The sequence below is a fragment of the Pan troglodytes genome, chromosome 1, assembly GCF_028858775.2.
Source record: "Pan troglodytes isolate AG18354 chromosome 1, NHGRI_mPanTro3-v2.0_pri, whole genome shotgun sequence".
NCBI lineage: Eukaryota > Metazoa > Chordata > Mammalia > Primates > Hominidae > Pan > Pan troglodytes.
In genome coordinates, this window is record NC_072398.2 from 48094265 (window position 1) to 48112255 (window position 17991).

A 17991-nucleotide genomic window follows, 5' to 3' on the forward strand; every position below is an offset into this window, starting at 1 on the left:
TCTCTGCAGAGTAGGAGCCAGTGCTCTCCCCGGCCTCTGGTGAGAGCCTTCCTTTTCTGCCGCTGCCGCCGTCCTGCCCATGTGCTCAAGGCAGGGGCAGCCTTCCTAATCCAGCCTCCCTGTCCTCCCTGAGCAGCCCCGAGAAGGAAGCCTTCAAAAAGAGGGCAAAACTCCAACAGGAGAACAGTGAGGAGACGGATGAGAACGAGGCGGAGGAGGTGAGGAGCACGGGCCGCCCCACCTCACCACATGCATGCCTTGTGTCCCTGCTGGGGTTGGGGGGAGCCCCATCCGCATCCTTGTATGGAGTGAAGGAGGCGGTTGGGTCTGCATCCAGTTGATCCTTGTACTTCCTTATATCTCTGACTGGTTACCATGGTGATCTCCATCCCCTAGGACCCCACCTCATCCCAAACGGATGATGCAGGTGGGGAGGCCCTCCTAGAGGGGTTCTGCGGTGGTGTTGGGGGAGGCGGCACTCTTCCAGGAGTAGGGGGTGGGCAGGGGGGCTCAGCTGTGGCCTGCCGCAATCCCCACCCTCCTGACACACCTGAGGCATTGTGTCGGGATGCACCTCTGCTTCTGGGCTCCCCTCTCTGAGGCCAGGCCCACCCCAATGGTGCCTGGTGCCCAGGAGGAGGAAGAGCGAGACGAGAGTGGCTGTGAGGAGGAGGAAGGGCGCGAGGATGAAGATGAGGACTCGGGCAGTGAAGAGAGCCTGGTGGACTCAGACTCAGACCCCGAGGAGAAGGGTGCGTGGGCCTGAGCTGTGGGCTGTGGGGGATGCAATGCCTGGCTGCCAGTGCCCAAGTGTGGGGTCGGGCCCTGCTCAAAGATAATGGTGTCCAGGCCCCAGCACTCCCAGACGTGAAACCAATGACAACAGGCAGTCATGATGAGAATGATGGCAAACACTTCCTGGTCGTTCATTAGGTGCCAGGCACTGTGCTTACCTTAACCCTTTGAGCGGCTAGGTTCTTTCAGTCTTCACTGCAACTGTATGCATAGGGGTGGTGAGCTTCCCTATATCACCCGAGAGGAACAAGCTCACAGGGGTTTAGTGACCTTCCCCAGTGTGGTCCATGCAGAGCAAACATGAATGTAGGCCTGACTGGTGCCAAAGCCCTCTCCTCTAAATGGAGATGCCTGCCCCTTCAGCCCTGCCTGCTGCCAGCCCTGGCCCTAGCCCTGTAAGTTGCTGTCAGCCGTCTCACCCTCCTCCACTGAAGCTGGTCCCATGTCATCTGGAACAGGTGGATGCTGGCCTCAGGAATGGCTGGGAAGGACGTGTAGATCCCCCCTGCCAGCTCCTGAGCCCTACCTTGCCTTTCTGGAACTGCTCTTTAAATGTGTTCCTCCTTCTGGCCACATTCTACCTGCATTAGGATTTATCATTTTGCCCAGTCTCTGGTCACTGATTGGTCATGGCTGACCAAAGGAGGGTCCCAGCTCCCCAGCACTGGCACATCTGCTCCCCAATTTGCCCCTCGCCCTAACGCTGGGCTGAGCCTGACTGTGCCCCCGTAGAGGTGAACTTCCAGGCGGACCTGGCCGACCTGACTTGTGAGATCGAAATCAAGCAGAAGCTGATCGACGAGCTGGAGAACAGCCAGCGGCGGTTGCAGACGCTCAAGCACCAGTATGAGGAAAAGCTGATTCTGCTGCAGAACAAGATCCGAGACACACAGCTGGAGCGCGACCGTGTGCTGCAGAACCTCAGTGAGGCCACCGCCATGCCCCCCCACCCCATCTGGACCCTCCCTTTTCCCTGAGCCCCTCCTCTGTCAAAAGCAGCTGGTGTGTTGGGGTTATCCTGGCCTTCTAGGCAAGGGACTTCCCAACCTTTGACTGTGGTCCTTTGACCCACAGTTAAAGGTTCTTACGTCTAACCCTAGTTCCTATGAAACATTGTAAATTGATTTTTTTTCTTTGCTATCACGTCATGTATTAGAATTCTTTATATACCTAGGCACGCGAACATGACACTCCCAGCCTTTCCTCCTTCACTCAGTTCCTTGGGTCTTTTCTTTGGACCTGTTTGTAACCGTTCTTACATTCTATCTTCATTATGCTGCTCTTCAGCCCATTCATTCCATTTTTTATTCATTCATTGATTTACTTATTCAGCAAACACATGTTGAATATGTCTTACAGAGCAGACATTGTTCTAGTGCTAGAGATATTGGAGTGGACAGAATCCCTGCTCTCGTGCAGCATACATTCTAGTGGGGAAAGACAAACATAAACGAAAGAGCAGAATCTATAGTGTGTCAAATGGTGATAAGTATAGCCAGGAAGGGGAACAGGAACTACTGAAGAGTGAGTTGGAGTTTTGTTTTGTTTTGTTTTGAGACAAAACAAATCAAAAATCTCTCCCTGTTGCCCAGGCTGGAGTGCAGTGGCGTGATCTCGGCTAACTGCAACCTCTGCCTCCCGGTTCAATCGACTCTCCTGCCTCAGCCTCCTGAGTAGCTGGGACTACAAGCGCCCGCCACCACGCCCGGCTAATTTTTGTATTTTTAGTAGAAACAGGGTTTCACTATATTGGCCAGGCTGGTCTTGAACTCCTGACCTTGTGATCCGCCTTCCTTGGCCTCCCAAAGTGCTGGGATTATAGGCGTGAGCCACCGTGCCTGGCCGAATTGGAGTTTTTTAAAGGATGGTCGTGAAGACTTCACTGAGCAAAGACTTGAAGGAGTTGATAGTGCTAGAGCAGCACCAACCAGGGGAAGAGCGTCCCAGACAGAGGGAACAGGAGATGCCAAGGCCATAAGGCTGCCATGTGCCTGGCATTTTGGCAGAACGATAAGGGGACCAGGATGGTTAGAGCACAGTGAGAGGGGACAGGTCGGAGAAAAAATGTCATTGTAAGGACATTGCCTTATACTCTGAGGGAGACGGGATGTGTGGAGTTTCAAGAGAGCTACGTGATACCAAATTTAAAAGCATTTTTAAAAGACTACTCTGGCTGCTGCATGGGGGAGTGAAAGTGGAAGCTGGAGACCACTTAGGAAACTGTTCTAAAGATCCCAGGAGAGGTGGCTTAGGAGGTGGTGAGAAGTCAGATTCTGGATATGTTTTTCAGGTTGAGCCAGAAGGCTTTGTTGATTGCTTGCTGGGAGGTAGATGTGAGGGAGAGGGGAGCCAAGGATGCCTCAGGGTGTGAGCTTCTGGAAGGAGCGTGATGCTGTGTACTGAGATGGGAGAGGGGTAGAAATGAGGAGTTGGGTTTTGTACCTGTTAAGTTGGAGATGTCTGTTGGTAGTTCTGGTAGGAGAGGCCAAGAGTGGAGAATCAGCTTATTCCTTCTGCCCTGGCCCACACCATTCTGTCTTCTCTTGCAAACTCTTCCCCTTCCCACGGGCCCCAGCTCTTTCCTCCAACACTGGATCATGGGTCAGAACCCAGCCAGCATGAGTGAGTTACAGGACCCTCGTGGGAAGTTGGGGACCAGGGGTTCAGAGATCTTAAGATGAAAACACCCCTGCCCATTTCAATAGGATGTCAGAGCAGGAAGGGGCCTTGGGCATCAACTAGTCTGACCCCCTCATTCAAATGATGAAACAGGCTCAGAGAGGGGTGTGACTTGCCCAAGGTCATACAATGAGACTGGAACAGAGGGTTCCTGCGTTCCCCCTTGATGACCCTGTATTTAGTGGGAGCCCTTAGGGACCCAGCACCGACAGCTGTGTCTCCTTGCTCTCAGGCACCATGGAGTGCTATACTGAGGAGAAGGCCAACAAGATCAAGGCAGACTATGAGAAGAGGCTGCGGGAGATGAACCGGGACCTGCAGAAGCTGCAGGCCGCCCAGAAAGAGCACGCCCGGCTGCTTAAGAACCAGTCGCGCTATGAGAGGGAGCTGAAGAAGCTACAGGCCGAGGTGGCTGAGATGAAGAAGGCCAAGGTAGGGGCCGAGGGTGTGAGGAGTGGGGCCTGGAGTGCCTGTGACATCTTCTTAGAATCCACTCACCATGGTAAAAATAATCATTGCTGTCAAGTGTGGATTCTCTTCTCAACACACAGCATTACCTAGTTTGACCCTGTCTTGGCCCTTGACACGGTCCTCTTAGCTGAGTGCATCGTCCAAGGTGAAACAACCTGCCCAGTAGTGGGGCCAGTGTGCGGGGATGCTGGGGTGCACAGGGGTTGTGTTCAGGGCAGGTGAGGATTTTAGGGGACCCCACTTGGTGCTGCTTCCTGTTGGGGAGGCTGCAGCACACTCGCTTCAGGTCTGCGCAAAGCGCACGTGAGGCCTCTCATTTGGTGCAACCTGGCCCTGAGTGATAATAGTAACAGTTACCATCACTTGAACATTTACTATGGCCAGGCTCCAGGCTAGTCATCTCACACGCATGATCACATTCAGTCCTTAGAAGAACCTCTTGAAAGAAGTCTATTATTATTCTTTTATGTATGAGAAAGTGAGGCTCAGAGAAGTTAATTCCAGCTTCCAAGAGGTAGCACTGGGATTTGAACTCAGTTCTCTGGCTCCCAAGCCACTGTGTGTTCCGGGTGGCACAATGCCTCCCTTTTCTACTTTGCCACCACTCAGAGTGCTCTAGTCTCTGGGGCCTGGGGCCTGCCCCTGTGCTTCTGACTTCAGGGCTCAAGTCTTGTGTTTCCAGTGTCTGGTGTGTTCTGGCTCCTGCCTGGGGCTCAGCAGATCCATGCTCCCTTTCAGTCCTCCCTCCCCTTGGACCTTCCAAGTCCTACATTCCTGCCTGCTCTGATCCTCAGCCCTCAGTGGAGCCCAGATCCCCACAGCCCTGGGCTAGGCCCTGGGCACTGGTGGCAGCCCCAGCAAGCTGTGAAGGGCTGGCCTTGGGGACAGAGACATAGGAAAGGGGAGCTCCCCAGTGCTTGGGGCTGATGGGGCATCTAGCAGCCATCGGTAGCTACACGCTCACAGCCGACTCAGTGTGCAGAGGAGAGAGGAAATGCAGTGGTGGCTGATGTAGATTCTGAGAAGAGGTGGTGGACCCATAGCTGTCATTGAGGCCCAGCCACCTCACCTGGGCAGGCTCTGTGCCCAAGCCTGGGCTGCAGGTCCGGAGGCTTCATCAACCTGACTAGAGTGGAGAAGTCCCTGCCTTGCTGTGCTCAGACCTGTTTGGCCTGGGCTGGCCCCAAGGAGCCCTGTTTGCACCATCTCCTTCGGTGCGTTCACCCTGTGGGGTGTTGAAACTCAAGTGTGGACTCAAGTACCCAGATCACCCAAGGGCCCCTGCACCCGCTGATGGTTTAGAGGGAGGGGCTGGTGGGCCTTCATTATCTCTGGGGTGGAGCAGCACTCCCAACAGGGGCCTGCACATGCTGTTGCAGCTTCTGGGGTACGCTTATGTGCGTCCCCACTCTGTCTCCCTGGGAGTTCCCAGCTGATGCCATTGCAGGGTACCCCATCGTGTCCTGGCCAGCTCACATCTCAGCTGCGGAGGCCCTGGAGAGCCTCATGAGGGAAGATCCTTGTATGGCTCTGAAGCCTGGCAAAGAATGTAACGCCAAGATGCATCTGACAGAAGGCTCATGTGTAGACCTGTGTTTCAGTCTCCGGATTGCTGAGCTCCTTCAGCCACGTGCCCGGCTCTGTCCACATTGACAGTGTTCTTATGAACCCAGAGCTAGAAGCAGAGAGGAACACCCTTGGGTCATCCCAGGAGGGGCCTAGGTTTTCTGTTGGAGGGACAGAAGGTGCAGCAGCCGAGGATTCAAATCAGACACTGTGAGAGCCAGTGCCTCAGAATCCTCCCATGGCTGTTCAGCTACAGGGCCCCAGCGATTCACAGAATGGAACTGGGGTGGGGCCTGCAGCCACAGGGTCTCCCAGGGAGAGGCCACAATGCCTTCTACCTTAAACCTGCGAAGTGATGCTGGTCTCGGGTACCATGGCATGTTTCCGCTTGTCATGTGCCTGGAATGTGCTCACCTGTTCTGAGACCTTTGCCTCTGTGGTAGCCACCATGGTGCTTGGCTACACATGCAAAGTCGGGTGGATGAGTCTTTGACCAGGAAGACATAGCACCTCCCCAGGAAGCCTTAAGCCCCTGACCCCAGAAGACACCTGACACCTTGGGTTTGCACACAGCTCCTGGGATGCTGGAGTTTTCAGGTCCACTTTTAGCCAAGGGTCTGACTTGTTCTTCCAGTCCTTTGGGAGAACACTCATTCTGGACCCCAAAGCCCCAGCAGCAAGCAATCCCTCCTCTTCTCTGCAGATTCACCCCAACAGAGCCTGCCTGCCCTCCCACCCTCCCAGAAAGAAGCTGACCCTGCTGGCCATTAGCCCACTCCCTCATGCCATTTCCTTTTTCTTTCTCTCTTTTTTTTGTTTTGTTTTGTTTTGTTTTAAAGGCAGAGTCTTGCTCTGTTGCCCTGGCTGGAGTGCAGTGGCGCTAACACAGCTCATTGCAGCCTCAACCTCCTGGGCTTAAGTAATCCTCCTACCTCAGCCTCCTGAGTAGGTGGGACTATGGGCACACACCACCAAACCGGGCTAGTTTTTGTATTACTTTTGTTGGAGACAGAGTCTCACTATGTTGCCCAGGCTGATCTTGAACTCCTAGAATCAAGCATTCCTTCCACCTTAGCCTCCAAAGTGCCAGTGCTGGGATTACAGGTGTGAGCCACTGCGCTCGGCCTGTTTCCTTTCTTGACTGTTTTGAGGGCAGGGCAGATTGATGACATTCCTGGTGATGTTCGAGGCTTCAGTGGCAGAGGAAGGATCAACTGTCATGTGTTCCTTATGCCCCTGTCACTTGGAAGGTGTCCAAAGCCCTGTGTACATTACACTTCTATGTTCTGGGCACCAGGAATAGGGAGGCAGATGCCGCAAGGCCCCAGGTCAGTGGCTTCCCAGCACATTGGGTCGCCTCCGGCCGCACTAATGGTGCTTTCTGTGCCTTTGGCTACATTTCCAACAACTCTGGGGTCCAGGTTCTCTGTGCTTGGTCCTTAGCTTTGCTGACCTACCATGGAGCCATCCCTGGGGCTGCAGGAAGAGCTGACTGGGAGGCGATGATTTGTTTTCGGAATATGGCCATCCATTACTAGTTTTATGACTTTAAGTCCTTTTGTCTCTCTGAGGCTCATTTCCTTGTTTGTAAAACAGGAACGATAATGCCTCTCTCATGATTGTCATGAGGAGGGTGCCTGGCATACAGCTGGATCTCAGTAAATAATGGTGGTTTTTATTGCTGTCACTGTGAGCCTGGCCATGAGGGCCCTGATCTTCACCTCAGCCCTGTCTGCAGCTCAGCCTTCAGCAGGGGAGAGGATTAGCTGCCTCCAGCAACCCAGACTGTTTCTGGAATGGCCAGACACAGGACAGTGGCTGTGGGTGAGGGCCACCAGGGTCTGTGGCATTCCAAGCAGCAAGGGCCACAGTTGGGCCCTGCAGAGTGGGGCACCTGCACTGCTGGGCTGGCTGTGAGGCCACTCCTTTTGGCAGCTTGCCCAGGTGGCTTAAGCTCCTATGGAGGAGTGGGAGGTAGAACCCCTCACTTCAGACCCCCAGGCCCTGAGCCAGTGTTGCCTGGCTAGCCACTATCCCTGCCCCATGCCCTCAGAGCTGGCCCCTCCCTGGAGAGTGTGGGCCACCTGCCTCCCAGCCCTGTCTCACCACCATCATCTCTGCCCATCCCAGGTGGCCCTGATGAAGCAGATGCGTGAGGAGCAACAGCGGCGGCGGCTAGTGGAGACCAAGAGGAACCGGGAGATCGCACAGCTCAAGAAGGAGCAGCGGCGACAGGAGGTGAGGGGTGGCCCTTGAGCCTCCCAGGAGCCTTTGGCCCTAGCACTCCCAGCCTCCTGGTGCACCTGGCTGCCCCTCCTGACCAAGCGGGCCTCAGTCTCCACTGTCCTAAGTGGTAATGGTCATGCTTGGAGGACAGTACAGCCTGTCAGAGCAAGATGAGACCCTGTGGCTTCTGGTCCAGCCCCCACATGTTAAGAGGAGGGACTTGAGCCCTGGAGAGGGGAAGGAACTTGCCCAAGGTGACCAGCAAGCTGGAAATGTGCAGCTTCAGGCCCTGCAGAGAAGCCCCAGTAGGGCTGAGCCCTCCGCTCCAGGATTCCTCCTCACTGGAGGGAAGAAGAGGCTAAGGAAATTGCCCTTGTGGAGAAAGCAGTTTTCACTGCAACCTCTGGGGAGGGGAGCTCAACTCTGGGTCCCACTTTATCAAGAGTTTGGCTGCATGAGAATCACCCTGAAGCCCAGGCTTTCAACTACAGGGCTAGCCAGCCTGTGCACAGACAGAGAGGGCTAAGGTGCCTGAGTGTGGAGCCCAGCCCTCTTCTGTCTCCCACAGTTTCAGATCCGAGCTCTGGAGTCCCAGAAGCGGCAGCAGGAGATGGTCCTGAGGAGGAAGACCCAGGAGGTGAGCTCACTCGAGGGGCTGGCGAGGCCCTGGCCCTGCTGCACATGTGTGCGTGCATGTGTGCATTGCTTGCCTTCTCTTTTGGGCCTCCAACTTCCTGGCGGTGGAATAAAGGCGGTATTTCCCAGTTCTGCCAGAGCCGGCAGGGAGGGGAAGCAAGCCCTGCCTGTGGCCCTGGCTCTCCCTCCTTCCATTCAGCAAGCATAGTTGGTGTCCAAATTGTGTCCAACCTATTAGAAGGGCCTTTCTCAACAAGAGCTCAGGCTGCAGGGCAGACTGCAGGCCAGTTCCCAAATGCCTGAGCTGTGCATTAAAAAAAAGAAGGTGGCAGCCTCTTTTGTGTGCATGTTACATCAAACAGAGACCCCTTGGCCCTTTTGCAGCCCAAGCCCAGGCCAGCACAGAGCAGCCTCTGTGTTCCTGCTGCCCAGCACCCCAACCTGGGCCCTTCTGTGTGGCTCCAGGCCACCCTGCTCACCGGCTCCCTCTTTTCTCCCTGCTGCCCCAGGTTTCTGCACTGAGGCGCCTGGCCAAGCCCATGTCTGAGCGGGTGGCAGGGCGTGCAGGACTAAAGCCACCCATGCTGGACTCTGGGGCTGAGGTGTCGGCCAGCACTACCTCATCTGAGGCTGAATCAGGGGCCCGCTCTGTCTCCAGCATCGTGCGCCAGTGGAACCGCAAAATCAACCACTTCTTGGGGGACCATCCTGCGCCCACTGTCAATGGCACCCGTCCTGCCCGGTAAGGTGGACTGGCAGTCCCCTGGCCTGTGCAGGCAGAGGGGGTAGGAATATGGGGCAGGGCCAGGGTGAGGAAGAGGGAAGCTCTGGGGAGTGCTCCGGGTCCCCGTGGCTGTCAGCTCCAGATGGGGGCTCAGTGGAGCTGCAGAGGTTAAAAGGAGTCCCATCCAATCCCCTTTGCCTATGTCTCCCAGAAAGAAGTTCCAGAAGAAGGGGGCCAGCCAGAGCTTCAGTAAGGCGGCAAGGCTCAAGTGGCAGTCCCTGGAGCGACGGATCATTGACATCGTCATGCAGAGAATGACCATTGTCAACCTGGAGGCTGACATGGAGCGGCTCATCAAGGTGAGCCCTGCCTCCCCCTTCTCTTCCATCCCACCCCTCTGCCTGTCCTCTGACACCTCCAACTTCTCTGGCTCTTCAGACCTTTCCCTGCCCCACCTCCCTCTGCTCCTTTTGCCTGCTCTGGAATCCAGAGGTGCTGGGGGGACCTCACAGGCCAGCCTGTGGTGGAAGCTATGGGCAGGGCTGGGCAGCTACCTGAGGCCTCTCCTTCATCACAATCACCACCCTCCCCTCTAACCCAAGAAAAGGGAGGAGCTGTTCCTCCTGCAGGAGGCACTGCGGAGGAAGCGGGAGCGGCTGCAGGCTGAGAGCCCCGAGGAAGAGAAGGGGCTGCAGGAGCTGGCCGAGGAGATCGAGGTGCTGGCAGCCAACATTGACTACATCAATGACAGCATCACCGACTGCCAGGCCACCATCGTGCAGCTGGAGGAGACCAAGGTATCCGCAGGGCTGGGCCTGCTGGGGCGGAGGCGGGAGAGATGGGTGGCAGGGGTAGCCCCAGGTGACGGGGCTCTCTGCCTCCCGGTCCTAGGAGGAGCTGGACTCCACAGACACATCCGTGGTCATCAGCTCCTGCTCCCTGGCTGAAGCCCGCCTCCTGCTAGACAACTTCCTCAAGGCATCCATTGACAAGGTAAGCTGGGAGCGTACCTGGGCAGGAGGCTCTATGGGCACAGATGCCTCTGTGATATACCCTAGTGTGAAGCCCAGGGGCCTGGCGCCTCCTCACCTGCGTCACTCACAGGCTAGGACAAGCCGCCTAACCTCTGCACCTCCCATGCCACAGCTGTAAAGCTGAGAGGACGACCATACCAAGCTTGTAGCTTGTTGCGTGGCTTTAACGAGATGCTGTGTGTAAGGGATGTGGCCTGGCACCTGGCACACAACAGGGCCTCTGTTAAAGTTGACTCTGGGTGTCTGGCCCAAGCCTATCCAAAGCAGTGCTAGGCTTGAGTCTGTTGGAGGTGGAGGGAGAAGTGTGTGTATGTGGGGGTAGGGGAACTACAGACAGACCACATTCCACCCAGGAGGGTTTACACCAGAACATCAGGTGTCCCTCGACATTTCTTGGGCTCCTCTTCTCTCTCCTTGACAGAGAGCTAAGCAGAGGATGTGCCTCCTTCCCTCCTGGGGCCTGTGGTCTCTGAGGACAGACCCTACATGGTGTGCATCTGTGTAACTCTGGAAGGAGGCAGGAGACTCTGCTGCCTGACCCCTCCTCTGGGCCCCACTGAGCTCCTCTCAGCTCCGCTTTGTGTCTGGGGACTTTATGAGTTTGCTAGGGCTGCCATAACCAAGTACCAGTCTGGGAGCCTCAAACAAGAGAGGGCAGGAAGTCCAAGGTCAAGGTGTTGGCAGGGCTGGTTTCTTCTGGGGCCTCTCTCCTTGGCTGTAGATGAATATGAGTTTTGGGGGGACATAACCTAGCCCATAATAGGGTATGTCCTAAGGTGACCTTCACTTAATGTGTGTATGTGGGAGCTAAGGGGGCTGGCAGTGCTCTCAGGTCTGTGCCAGGTACAAGGGTGATGTTGGGAGCTGGAAGAGAGCACTCCAAGGTGTCTTGAGGGGTGCAGGTTGTGTGATATGGGGGACTCCCAACCCCCAGGAGGGGTAACTCCAGGCTTTGTTCCCTGCCCCCAGGGGCTGCAAGTGGCACAAAAGGAAGCCCAGATCCGGCTGTTGGAGGGCCGACTGAGGCAGACGGATATGGCAGGCTCCTCCCAGAACCATCTGCTCCTGGACGCCCTGCGTGAGAAGGCTGAAGCTCACCCCGAGCTGCAGGCCCTCATCTACAATGTGCAGCAGGGTACGGGTAGGGGCGGTTGGAAGCTGCCAGCTCCTTGGCATTCCAGTGCTCTTGGGCTCAGACCCCCACAAGGCCCTCACTTCCCCAGAACCACCCCTAACCCCCACCAGGAGCCCTGGTCTGATTCCAGTGGGTGAGATATAGGAGGGAGACCATCATCCCTCCCCCAACACTTGGACAGGGCTTCTCAACCCCTTTCCCTCCCTCCCGCCCTCCCACAGAGAATGGCTACGCCAGCACAGATGAGGAGATCTCAGAGTTCTCTGAGGGCAGGTGAGTTTGCAAGCTGGGAGTGAGAGGCTGGCTCACAGCATGTACCTGGGGCTGGTGGGAGGAGTTGCCATAGGTCCCAGGGCTGAGCCTGAATTTGGGGGCTCCTCAGGATCCTGAACTCTCTCTGCTTCTTCCTCAGCTTCTCCCAGTCATTCACCATGAAAGGCTCCACCAGCCATGACGATTTCAAGTTCAAGGTGAGCCCCGCCGGAAGTCAGGCAGTGGGTGCAGCAGGGCCAGCCTCCACACAGCCTGTTCACCGCTTACTGTGGCTCTGCTCCACCCTCAGCCACAACACAATGTTGTCCCCAGCTGGGAGGGAGGTGCCAAGAAAATTTAGTCTGGAATTGGGGGTTGTCCAGATATGTAACCTGTTACAGCCCATTCCTTCTGAGGTGGGTGGAAGGTGGGAGAAGTGGCTGGAGCCACCGCTAGCCTCTGTTGCCACCCTGCTAGCAACAGCACCATAACCAGGGGCCCTGCTTTCAAAAATATCCCCTTTCCCCCACCCATGATTCTGCCTCACACTCTAAGTCAAAACCTACCTCTAAATGTCTGGTTATCTTACGTGCACACAGTCAATTCAACCATATGGGAGTCAAAAATAAGGAAGTTTACCTAATAATGAGGGATCAGTTTCATTAGACTGAAGCAAGATGCAGGGTTTATTAAGGAGACAAGGAGGGAAAAAGCTTCAGACTGGGAATAGCAAATTATGCATAGTTTTGAGGTAAACTGATTAGCTGGTGACCAGCAAAGAAGTCAGGCTGGGCATTCTGTGTTTACATAGTCCAACTAAGGGCCGTGAAACCATTTCAGTTGCTCTGGATTCTCCAGAAACCCGGGAGTTTAGCTGTGGAGCACAGGTGATGTCTGTCTGGGTCCTTCCATCAGGTCCTCTACCTTAGGCCAAGACGGCATCATTTCTCTTGTTAGAATTTCCGGGCGGGCTGGGTGTGGTGGCTCATGCCTGTAATCCCAGCACTTTGGGAGTCTGAGGCAAGAGGATTTTGTGAGCCCAGGAGTTCAAGACCAGCCTGGACAACATGGCGAGACCCTATCTCTACAGAAAAAAAAATTTTTAATGATCCGGCTATGGTGGCATGTGCCTGTAGTCTCAGCTGCTCGAGGAGGCCGAGGTGAGGGGATCGCATGAGCCTAGGAAGTTGAGGCTGCAGTGAGCCATGTTTGCACCACTGTCTCAAAAAAAAAAAAAAAAAAAATAGAATTTCCCCTGGCTCCCCTTTATGTGCCATGCAATTTGGGCAAGTTGATCCACCCTGTTCTTCTTTTCCCAGAGCGAGCCCAAACTGTCTGCCCAAATGAAAGCTGTGTCGGCCGAGTGCCTGGGCCCCCCACTGGATATCTCCACCAAGAACATCACCAAGTCCCTGGCCTCCCTCGTTGAGATCAAAGAGGACGGAGTGGGCTTCTCTGTCCGAGACCCCTATTACCGGGACAGGGTCTCGCGCACCGTCAGTCTGCCTACCCGGGGCAGCACTTTGTAAGGATGGGAGCAGGAATGTGGGTTGGGGTGGAGGTGGAGTTGGGTCTGGGCCTCACTGGACTCTTCTGTTGTAGCCCTAGGCAATCTCGAGCCACAGAGACGTCCCCGCTGACGAGAAGGAAGTCCTACGACCGAGGGCAGCCCATTAGGTGAGATCATGTTCTAGAATCTGCTCCAGAGTCACCACCAGTCTAGTTCTTGGTTACATGAGTGGCTATGATGTTCTGCTCTGTTGATCATCTTGTACACAGTGTAACCTGGGCCGGCTTGACTGAGCCATTCAGGTTCACCCAATGGTCCCTTCCCCACCCTGTCAGGTGTGGACTGAAGAAATGGGCCAGGCGTGATGGCTCACACCTGTAATCCCAGCACTTTGGGAGGCTGAGATGGCCAGATCACTTGAGCCCAGGAGTTTGAGACCAGCCTGGCCAATATGGTGAAACATCATCTCTACTAAAAATATAAAAATTAGCCAGGCATAGTGGCACATGCCTGTATTCCCAGCTACTCGGGAGGCTGAGGCATTAGAATGGTTCGAACCTGGGAGGCAGAGATTGCAGTGAGCTGAGATCATGCCACTACGCTGCAGCCTGGGTAACAGAGAGAGACTCTGTCTCAAAAAAAAAAAAAAAAGAAAAAAAAAAAGAAATGTAATTTCTGTAACGCACCTTAAACTGCATAGCCGAGCCAGATGCTGGAAACTGTTTGCTGATGTGCACCCAACACAAGTGGCTTTGTAGTGGCTTGGATTAGTCATTGCACTGATGTGCTTCAGCCCCTTTTCATGACCATAGGTTCTGGGGAGCTTTCAGGTCTTTTTAAGGCCTTATGGTGTGAGAGAAGATTAGAAATTTAAAGGAAAGGCCGGGCGCCAGTAATCCTAGCACTTTGGGAGGCTGAGGCAGGTGGATTGTCTGAGCTCAGGAGTTCAAGACCAGCCTGGGCAATACAGTGAAACCCAGTCTCTACTGAAATACAAAAAAATTGGCTGGGCGTGGTGGTGTGCACCTGTAATCCCAGTTACTTGGGAGGCTGAGGCAGGAGAATTGCATGAACCTGGGAGGTGGAGATTGCGGTGGGCCGAGATCATGCCATTGCAGTCCAGCCTGGGTGACAGTGTGAGACTCACTGTCTCAGAAAGAAAAGAAAAGGAAAAAAAAAAAAAAGGGAAGGGAAGGGAAGGGAAAGGAAGGGAGGGGAGGGGAGGGGGAAGGGGAGGGGAGTGGGGGAGGGAAAAGGAAGGAAGGAAGGAAAAGAAAGAAGAAAGAAATTCAAAGGAAAAAAGAGATCAATGCAGAATGGCAGGGAAGTCCCCAGCTGGTCACCCACATGTGGGCCAGGCCCACAGAGCTTCTGTAGATCGAAGGATGACTTTCAGGGTTTTCTGGTCCATGCACTTAATTAAGAGGTTTGGTGGCACACAGCTAAATAGTGGGAAAGCAGGGGCTCAAGATGGCCTCTTGCCACCTGCCTTGGTGGGAGGCAGGAGGATTTTTTTCTTTTTAGAGATAGGGTCTTACTCCATCACCCAGGCTGGAGTATAGTGGCACAATCAGGGTTCACTGCAATCTCCACCTCCCAGGCTCAAGCGATCCTCCCACCTTAGACTCTCAAGTAGCTGGGACTACAGGCATGCACCACCATGCCCGCCTAATTTTTTTACTTTTTGTAGAGTTGAGGCCTCACCACGTTGCCCAGGCTGGTCTCAAACTCCTAAGTTCAAGCAATCCTCCCACCTCGGCCTTTCAATTTACTGAGATTACAGACGTGAGCCACTGCACCTGGCCACAAATACATTTTAATAAATAGGTGAATTCCCAAATATGGAATCTGTGAATGATGAGGATTGATGTTTAAAGACAGCATCCAGGAGTTTCACTGGGTGTTGAGCTCTGAGAATACTGCACAGCAGACCCTGTCCTGCGGGCCTCACAGCCAAGGCAGAAGGTGGAAGCCCAGCACCAAGTAGGGGCCTGTGGGCAGGGGTGGTCACTAACAGGCTGCCCTCTGTCCCGACTCACCAGGTCCACAGATGTGGGATTCACACCCCCATCATCCCCTCCCACTCGGCCCCGCAATGACCGCAATGTCTTCTCTCGTCTCACCAGTAATCAGAGCCAGGGGTCAGCGCTGGACAAGTAAGCGGGGCTGGAGGGCAAGTCGGGGAGGGCACTGAGGTGGCAATGGGGAGCCTGTGAATGGTCCTTACTGGAGGAGGGCTCAGGTGGCCAAGCCAACCCCAGCCTGAAGTTCCAGCCCCTCCAAGAGCTGAGGCCCTGATGCCCTCTCCTGGCATTTCTCTCCTTCCTGTACTAACCATGGGCCCTTCTCCTCCCCTGAGAATGCCAGGACCTCAGGAGAGGGCAAGAAGGAGGCCACAGGGATTGGGGCCGGGCAGTCAGGTGGGCTGGTCGCATGGGGCCGGTGCCTGAGGGCTCTCCAGAGCTGCCCTTTAATCCACCTCTGCTGCTGCTTTGAGTCTGTTCTGAAGCCCCTTCCTTCAGCTTCAACCACTCCACTCTCTGTGCATTCTCCCAGCAGAAAGAGACCAGACCCCTAAATTGCCTTCCTCAGGCAGGTTCAGGTCCACCTATATTCACAGCTCCTGATGCAAGACTCTACTGCCTAACGGTGTGGTTTATGTTCACAGCCTCCCCTGCATTCAGGCTTTCTCCCTGTGCTTTACAACCTGCTTTCATATATGTGATTTCATTAGGCTATGAAACAACCACGAGAATTGTCTTCCCTATTTCACATAAGAGGAAATGAGGCTCAAAGAGGGAGCCAGGGATGTTCACCTAGAAAGTGGCAGAATTGCACCCAGAGCCTGGGACTTCCAGCCCCTGCCTGCTGTGCCTCAGGAAAGGGGAGGACCCTATCCTCCATGTGCTGCTCTGGGCTCCCCAGCATTGCTGGGCCCACCCTGGTCCTGTTTTGCTCTCTGCAGCCCTCAAGAGGGCTCCTCTCTTAGCTCCCTGAAGGCTTCCCTGCCCCAGGGGTGACAGTGCTGTGGCCTTCAGGGGAGTCTCACACTAGAAAATACTTGTCCTTGTACCTAGTGCCTGATGTCCACCCTCCCCACCTCTCCACAGAAATGCCCCTTCCTGGGTCAAAATACTACTTGATGAATGCTGAGCCCAGGAGTCAGAGCCCTGCAGACCTGGCACTCCAGACACCTCCTTCCCCAAACCTATCTTGGCTCAGGCTGCTGTGGGGGGAGCCATGGATCACTCCTAGCCCATCTCCATGTTGTTACAATCAACAGGTCCCCTTTTTGGAAGGATTGGGGCAGGACTGTGCCCATCCCAGCCTGATGGTCTTCTGGAGGCCTTGGTCTTGTCCAATGGTCCAGGTCTTGGAGCCTGCATGGTGCACAGCCAACTTCTAGACACTGTCCCAGTGGGCCCCCTAGGGATAGTGGGCTTTGTAAATAAGTGAGCCCCTGAGGAATTGCTGGAAGAAGCCAGCTCCCAGGGAGGGGTAGGATCAGGCATGGCTTCCTTCAGCCTTGGGCAGGTATGAGCATTGCTGGGGTGGGGCAGGTGCCCCCAGCTTGTGCGATGGGGCAGCCAGAGAGCTTGGAACCAGCAAACAGCCCCGGAAACGTCTCCCCATGTGTGGGGCTGGTGCTCCCACGTCTCCCCGTGGCCCCCTCCTCGCTCCTCCCCTGCCAGCCGAGAGACCCTGGCAGCCCACTCCTGGGGGAGAGTCCCAGCTCCCAGACCAGCCCACCCACCTCCTCCCCTGCTCTCCCGAGGCCCTCATTCCTCTGCCTGTCTCTGCTCCCCTGGAAGAGAATAACCTGCCCTCTGACCACCCCACACACTGCTGCCGCTTCTGCGTCCCTCTGTGTGTGTCTCCTCTCACCCCCTAATCCAGCTAATTTTCTGCCCTCCCCAGGTCTGATGACAGCGACTCCTCTTTGTCGGAGGTCCTGAGGTACACACAGAATGTCTCTCGTGTTTGGTTCCCCACTCTCACTCTCGGCACCCTCTCTTCTCTGTCTCTCGCTGCATCCCTCCCGCCTGACACCCGTGTCCTCAGCATGCGGCCCCTCCACTCCCCTTCCTGCTGCCCCCTTCTCCAGACCTGTTCCTGCCCCCATGGTTCCTCTCTCTCAGGGTGGCCACAAGGCCTTGGACTGCGCCGGCTAGAGCTGGGGGCTTGGGGAGGGTGCACAGTTGCTTGTCGCAGGCCCTGTTCTCTTCTCCCTCCTCACCTGGGCAGGGAGGGGCGCAGCATGGAGGCCTAGGGGATGCTGGGCTGGGGCTGAGTTCTCCACGACTGGAAGGCAGGGGAAATGCTGAAGGCTGCTCCTTTTGGGGGTGCCGGTGGTGTGCTCTGGGTCCTTTGATTCCCTCAGCTTGTGCTGGGGGTGAGCTTTTCAGACGTTGGCTCTGGGAGGGGCACCATGGGGGCAGCGCCCCTTGCCCACACCTGTTAGCACACAGATGTGTGGGTACCTCCCCTTCCCGCAGCCTGTGGGATGGCTGGAGGCTGGTTCTCCCAGCCAGCCGAGCATGACACCGCACAACGAGGAGCAAGACTCAGGACCTGGGGTCCCAAGCCCCTGACAAGCCAAGGGACCCTCATGGGCTGAGAGCTTCCTCGGCTCTCCTGGTGGGCTGTCTCAGCTCCTTGAGCCTCCAGCCCTGAGTGTCGACATCTGGTTTACTGCGAATCATGAGGCTTTGCCACCACAAGATGTTAGCCAGCTGGCCAGGCTGTCATCGGGGGGAGCGTGATCCCTTTGACATAGTTCTGTGGCCATGCAGTGAAGCCAAACCATTGTCAGAAGCAGGGTGCTGGAGCAGCTTGGGGAGCTATTTGTGCATGTGTGGCACCTGGCTGGCAGCTGGACGTATCCGACCACCATCCTCAAGGGTGGGCCTGGCAGAGTCTGGGGGCAGCTGTGCCAGAAGCGCCACAGGCAAAACCTTGATCA

The 17991-nt window shown here is 55.6% G+C and overlaps 1 protein-coding gene across 4 annotated transcripts in view; it reads left to right on the forward strand.

Annotated features, from left to right (window-relative positions):
• The window catches only part of KIF21B (kinesin family member 21B), a 54228-nt gene that overhangs the window by 23605 nt on the left and 12632 nt on the right, over window positions 1-17991 (forward strand). For 2 of the 4 annotated variants that reach the window (XM_016935407.3, XM_016935394.4), the window contains exons 12-28: window positions 137-218; window positions 635-752; window positions 1528-1719; window positions 3707-3906; window positions 7642-7749; window positions 8306-8374; window positions 8883-9115; window positions 9309-9456; window positions 9700-9894; window positions 9989-10090; window positions 11101-11266; window positions 11488-11539; window positions 11679-11736; window positions 12838-13043; window positions 13121-13195; window positions 15071-15184; window positions 16947-16985. In XM_016935407.3, the coding sequence (XP_016790896.1) occupies window positions 137-218; window positions 635-752; window positions 1528-1719; window positions 3707-3906; window positions 7642-7749; window positions 8306-8374; window positions 8883-9115; window positions 9309-9456; window positions 9700-9894; window positions 9989-10090; window positions 11101-11266; window positions 11488-11539; window positions 11679-11736; window positions 12838-13043; window positions 13121-13195; window positions 15071-15184; window positions 16947-16985 (2157 nt within the window). The remainder of the gene's footprint in view (window positions 1-136; window positions 219-634; window positions 753-1527; window positions 1720-3706; window positions 3907-7641; window positions 7750-8305; window positions 8375-8882; window positions 9116-9308; window positions 9457-9699; window positions 9895-9988; window positions 10091-11100; window positions 11267-11487; window positions 11540-11678; window positions 11737-12837; window positions 13044-13120; window positions 13196-15070; window positions 15185-16946; window positions 16986-17991) is intronic. The other 2 variants (XM_016935410.3, XM_016935401.4) reach the window with 1 other exon arrangement.